This window comes from Ipomoea nil, unplaced genomic scaffold, assembly GCF_001879475.1.
Source record: "Ipomoea nil cultivar Tokyo-kokei standard unplaced genomic scaffold, Asagao_1.1 scaffold1074, whole genome shotgun sequence".
NCBI lineage: Eukaryota > Viridiplantae > Streptophyta > Magnoliopsida > Solanales > Convolvulaceae > Ipomoea > Ipomoea nil.
The window spans coordinates 1,865,595-1,872,587 of NW_017617502.1; the positions used below are offsets into that span (position 1 = coordinate 1,865,595).

Here is a 6,993-nt window from a genome sequence, read left to right on the forward strand (position 1 = left end):
GGAAGAAATTCATTGATATTTCTATCTTGCATCCTAAACAATTTAAGTTCATTGGACAAATATTTAAAAGATAAACACACCATCCAATTTGAATATTCATAAATTTCATTACCATCCTTGTAAATATTTTGGTACTCAAAATAATATACTTTGAAATGCATGCATGTTAGATAGAATTTACAATCTTCGCTTTAACTGCTTATGTGGCCTAAAAATTTATTTCATATAGCAATATTTTAGATATTCTCATATTTAAAAAGAAAAAAAAAACAAAAAAAAACAAAACAAAAAAAAAAAACAAAAAACAAAAAAAAAAACAAAAAAAAAAAACAAAGTGTTGTATGTTAATTAAAGTAACTAGAGAATTTTAATCAATTTCTATTTTTTTAGTCAAACTTCTTATGAAATATGCAAACTTAAAAGAAGCAATAGACATACTAACCTGCATGTTAGGTTGAAATTCTTCGATATTGCAACCGTTCAAGTCTAACACAGCAAGTTTCTCAAAGCTAAAATCAGATGGTATGCGGCTCAAATTGCAATTATGCAATCTAAATAGCCTAAGTTTATTGGACAAATATTTAAAGGGTCCTTTAAGAAGTACACCATCCAATATAAGTATTCTTAAATTTACCATCCTTTTGAATACTTTGGTACTCAAAACCACATTCTTTAAGATATTTGAATTTACAAACACCCCTTCAATTCTTCCTGTGCCCTAAAACAAAGAATTTTAGATAGAAATATTTTAGATACTCTAAAATCATTCATATTTTAATAAAGCAAAGTATTGCAACCAAATGAATTAACTAGATTAATAACTCAAGTACAAAAGAAATGCTTTAATTACCTTGTTACCTTGAAGAACATCAAACACATCCTTTGGGTCCATCAATCTACTTCGTTTGCTAGGATCTCCTGGAGATTCTTTTCGAACAACTTCTCTTCCCATATCCCGTACTAAATCATGCATCTCAAGCCTACCAAATTCTCCACCTCCATGTATTGTTAACAAACATTTTTCTATCAAACTTCTGATTCCACTTTCAGCATAAAAACCACAAGCTTCCAATATCATAGCAGTGTCCTTTTTGCCATGCCCAACGAAAAAACAAGCAATATCAAGAAAGATGTTTTGAGTATCACCATCAAGTGCATCATAGCTTATTTTAAGAATTTTGTGAATATCATCATGAGAATTTCTTTTTAATTTCTCAACATCTTCGATCCACTCTTGCACTGATCTTCCACGCAAATGAGAACCTATAACTGTAAGGGCTAATGGAAGTCCACCAATATAACTTGCTATCCTTTTGGATAGTTCGGTATACTCCTCTAATGGTATTGGAACACCAAAAGCATGCCAACTTAAGAGTTGCAAAGAATCATCAATGTTTAATGTTTTAACCATGTACTTCTCTCGTGTTCCAAGGTCACTCAACAAATGAACATCTCTAGTTGTTATTATAATTGTAGTACCTGAACCAAACCAATTCCGTTGTCCGGCTAATGATTCTAGTTGACTTATGTGGTCTATGTCATCAAGAACAATAAGAACCCTTTTTGATTGCAATCTTGTTTTGATCAAACTTATTCCTTCATCAACGTTATCAATTTCAAAATTTTTCTTCAGTATTTTCCGAAGAAGTTTTTCTTGTAAACAAACCAGACCATTGTGTCCCTTATTAGAAACTTCTTGTCTAATATTTGCAACAAAGCAACTACCTTCAAACCCTTGGAAATTCATGGTAAAGTGATTGTATATGGCTTTAGCAAGGGTTGATTTCCCTACACCACCCATGCCAAAAATTCCAATCATCTGAACACTACCATTTGTTTCAATTTGTAATAAATCAAGTACAGCTCTAACACGGGAATCAATTCCAATATGATGCTTTGCAACATTCATGGGCATAATATTCAGCACCCCTAGCACATCTTTAGTAATGGCCTCAATGAATTTTGACTCATACCTGATGAAGTTTTACATTGTTTGTATTAAAAACAAAGTAGGCTATACGACCGATTTAAGAATTACGTGATTCAAGATGTAAGTACGATGCATGCATACTTGTAGGCTAAAAGATTGAAACAATTTAATATATTTTGCAGACAAATTTAGTTTTTCTATTAATTAAATTTTGTTGCCAATGTATACAATTTGTAACTATATATATATATATATATATATATATATATATATATATATATATATATATATATATATATATATATATATATATATATATATATATATATATATATATGTTGGAAAAAATAGCTTAAATGGCATAAAATGACATGTTAAGTGACTATTTTGTGGTACAATTATCAGTGGGGTTCACTTCCGATTTGGGTCGGGTTAAAGTGGATTCGGATTCTTCGTAGTGAGACGAAGAGATCGATATATTGTACGCTCAAAACGGATAATGGGTGAATGAGATATTGATTCTCAAAGTAGACCCATTTGAGTTGGAAAATGAAGGGAAAAAGTGGCTTTTGTCCCACATTGCTTTGGAATGAAGATTTTCCCCCCTTATATACAAGAGTTCTTTTGAAGCTTGTAGAATTGTATAGCATAGAGGCTCTCTCGCGCGGGGTGGTGTGCAAATCAAATTCCAACTAGCAGATATTGAAAAAGGCTTGATTTGAGCTCGTGTGCGCCGGCACTTGGGCAAATTCCAACTCGCAAAGATTGAAAAAGGCTTGATTCAAGCCCGAGCTCGTGTGCGCCGGCACCTGGGGGCACGAATGTCGTCCGAAAATTGGTTGGGCTAAGTTATGCCAAACTTCGGTATCTTTTTCCAACTGGTGCACACGAGAGCACAACTCTCGTGCAACAGCCAAAGAGCACGAGAGGTTGTGGTGCACCGAGAGCACAACTCTCGTGCAACAGAGTCCACGAGAGGTGCAAGGGCCGAAACTGGATGAGGTCGAAAGTTGAGACCGAACCCTGTACGCTAACGGTCTGGAACCCGAAAGTTCTGACTGTTGAGGGGATTGAATTCATCTGTTACATAATTAATTGTCTATTAATTCCAATTTTGAATTCTGAATTCAATTCCCAGGTAGTGGCATGCTGTTATAGCTGTTGGAAGGCAGCTTTAATGTCATTTTTAATTGCCATAATAAAGGCTATTGGCTCCTTCAACCCTATATAAGAGAGGGTAGAGGCAGTAGAGTTTTACACACAGTGAGAACAGCAAGAACACTGCACGAAACTTTTGTTTTCCAACCTCAAAATTCTGCTTCTACTCCTCTTCTTAGCCATACTGTGTTCATAACCGTGTCTTGCTCGCCGGATTCCTTGTTTGAGTGCTCAAACATTGAATCACTAGCAAGTTTTATCCTGGGAAGCCTAGGCCACAACGCTCCTAGCATCTTTGGGAGGTGGCAAATAAGGTTTTAAGGAAAGAGTGCTCACTTGACTCTTGCAAAAACCCAACACCAAACACTAGCCAAATTTCTTCATCTTTTCTTCCCTTCTTTCCAGAAAATAATAATCTTATTTTTGATTATTATTTGTGTTTTCTACCAACGGACTCAACAATATATATATATATATATATATATATATATATATATATATATATATATTGATTCCTGTGAGGTAATGTCTTCCGGTGCGGTCAGTGCGGCATACACCATTAAGTATGCATAAATGCACCATACAGTGTTCGAAAATACACCAAAATGAAATGCCAAAAAATACACCACACATAATGGTGTATTTACGAACACTGTGTGGTGCATTTATGCATACATAATGGTGTATGCCGCACTGACCGCACGGGAAGACCTGACCTCACAGGAACCTGACCCTATATATATATATATATATATATATATATATATATATATATATATATATATATATATATATATATATACACACACACACGATAATTAAGTATGTATAGATTATAGATGTTTTTGCGTCTTGATAATTCACTTTGTGTTAACATGTGAGATACCAACAAAATATTGCAATTTACATTAGTTCATTAGTGAGGTTTCATGCATATATTTGTCTATTTTCATAAATTTAAAATTTTTAATTTTATTTTAAAATCTATTTTACTATATTTCTAGCTTATGGCAATTGTAAATTTTTTGAGTTGTACTCATTACTAGACATATATATTAAAAATTGTATATCATTTTAATTTTTGAGTTTCAAGTGAGACAATTATTACTTTATTTACTAATTTTAAATCTATATCATATTGTTGAACGTAACTGTTAATTTATTTTCTCATTTTGTTATGAGTTTTCAAATATTAGGAGTCTTATTATAAATACATATTAATCTAGCAATTATTTTAAATATATAAATATTATGATTTTAACATTCTGCTATTAATGACAAATTTAAGTATTATTGTGTTGATTTAAAGAAAATTATTATACAAATGGTGTAAATAAATTTATAAAGTATGACAAATTATAAATTTTAAAAATCTAAAATAATAATCTAAATTAGTTAAATATCACTAGCTCAAAACAAATTGATTATTTATGTTAATAGCATAATTAGATAAAAACTAGCATAAAGAAAAAAAAATAACTGAACTAACTTACATTTGGGGAGCTTGAATAAACCCAATATTATTGGGTAATGTTGTCTCACAGTTAAATATAATATTATTAAATTAATTTAAACCCACATATTTAAGAATGATGTCTCATCTCTAGATAGATGGATCTATCACTTTAATATGTACATGATTAGAGACTACATTAACCATGTAAAATTTTAATTTTAATTTTGTTTGCTATGAAATTAAAATACATGCACCATACGACCAACTATATTATTGTATTATACTTTAACATCTTTATATTTTTCTAATTGTTTTACTTAAATTCATAATAGCTTTATATAGTGGATTGTATAGGTAAAACACTACTACGTATTTATGAATAATCAATATAAAATTTCTACTCTTCTCCTTCCTTAGTTATACTTGAATTATTTAAAAGATTACCACAAGGTTTCATGTTCAGACTCATTGTGAGAGCAACTTATTAACCTTCTTGATTTAAACTTTTCTACTATGACAATCTAGGATGGTTTACCTTCTTGTGATCCTTTGTCGATTAGAATCACAAGGCATAATTAACTCAGTGTACATCTTCGAGTAGTGGTTGCGGGTTATCTCGTCACCATAGACGGAGCCAGATGGGGGGCAGGGGGGTCAGCTGCCCCCCCCCCCCCTCACCCCACCCCACCCCACCCCCTACCCTATATTATATATAATATGTATATATAGGACATTATTCATATAAGTATTATAAAACAGATTGTGTAAACAAAAGTTGTGATAGACAAGGTGGTAGCTAATGTATATGAGTTTCAGAATGACTTGGGTTTGAGTCTTTGTATTGGCAATGTTACAGTCTTCTTCACTTTTTTTATTAACACATGCAATTAAATTTTGGCATGATATATATAACTTCCATTATAACTTTCTTTATATTAATAATGGAATGTGTAATTTATAATGTGTTTTATATTCGAATTGTTTTATCAAATTAATTATGTTTCATATTTTGTTATAAATATTTTTATAAAGTTTTAATATGTTTTATTTTTCGCTATGTCCAACAATATTTAGTGTTATACTTAAGTATTTCAAATTTTTTTTAAACTTTCTCTTTTGTTTTAATTTTTTTCCCTCACTAAAAAAAATTCTGAATCCGCCATTGAATCCATCCCTACTTCTTTGCCCCCCCTCAACATATTTTCTGACTCCGTCCCTGCTCGTCACCCAAATTTTTTAAAAAATTACCACAAATATGAATTGACTATGTTAGTAAGTATATAATATTGTTACAAATATCCAAAAGTAAAAGGAAATTTAAGAGTTAGGATTACTTGTTTGCCATGGTTTGCAAATCCCATCCGGATAAATTAGCAGCAGCAGTGAGCGCAACTATCCACTCATTAACTTTTTGATCCCCAAATCGTTCTCTGTGTAGAGTCAATGCGTCACTAAACATGCCTGTCTGTTTGCGAACCTCTGAAGGATCAACATCATAAAATATTGGAAAAACAATTTGATTCAACTTTTGTTTACACTCCATGATCTTCACAAGCTCATCTAGACACCACTTGGATCCAGCATAGTCTTTGGAGAATACAATGATGGATATCCGTGACTCCTCTATAGCCCTAGACAACTCAACTGAAATATCCTCACCTCTCCGAATTGATTCATCATCAAGAAAAGTGTTAATTCCAGCCCTCCTCAAATCTGCATAAAGATGATCAGTAAAGAATCTTCGTGTCTCACCTCTAAAACTCAAGAAAACATCATATGTCTTGCATGGATGCGATGAAGACGATGATGATGCCATTCTTGAAGCGGAGTACACTATCTTCTCTCTCGATTTCTTGCACTAAAGATTTAGCTAGTGAGCAGCAAAATTCCAGCGTGTATGTAGCAGCTTAATTGCCTATCTAATAATAACTAAATATTTAAATTAAAGAGCAGTGACTTAGACATTTCAAAGTCAATATAGGAAAATACCTCCCAGCCATTCCCAAACTTAAAGCAAATTTCTTAGTTAATAATTAACCTGAACCGTAACATCATTAACCTTTTTATTTTAATTAAGAAATCCAAGTTCAATCTTACTCCGACCATTCAAATGTAATTTTTGTCTTTTATTTAAAACAGAATATTATACACTACATTAATTTTCGTGTAACAAAGATCACTAGGAAAATATCAATAATATTCTCATTATACTGTCTTCATCTCTCCTCTCTCTACTATATTTCACATGAGTAGAATTCTATGGAAAAAGTCCACCCTTGGAAAATGGACAATTTATATCATGTACATGGGTTCATATAGTATTGTGAAACTTAAATCAAAATTATGAGGTACAAAATTCAAATTTGTAAGATACAAAATTTTATAATACAAGATATTAAAAATCACAACACAAGACACATATATATGTTATATATTTATTTATTTTTCA

General features: G+C 31.7%; 1 protein-coding gene across 1 annotated transcript; it reads right to left on the reverse strand.

Moving 5' to 3' along the window:
• Positions 1-593: 593 nt before the first annotated feature.
• LOC109182619 (TMV resistance protein N-like) lies at positions 594-6,360 on the reverse strand. Its single transcript, XM_019332768.1, has 4 exons — positions 5,879-6,360; positions 851-1,973; positions 665-718; positions 594-623 (listed from the first exon to the last, which is right to left on the reverse strand). The coding sequence occupies exons 1-4, from the start codon at positions 6,358-6,360 to the stop codon at positions 594-596; spliced, it is 1,689 nt and encodes a 562-aa protein (XP_019188313.1).
• Between the last annotated feature and the right edge of the window lie 633 nt (positions 6,361-6,993).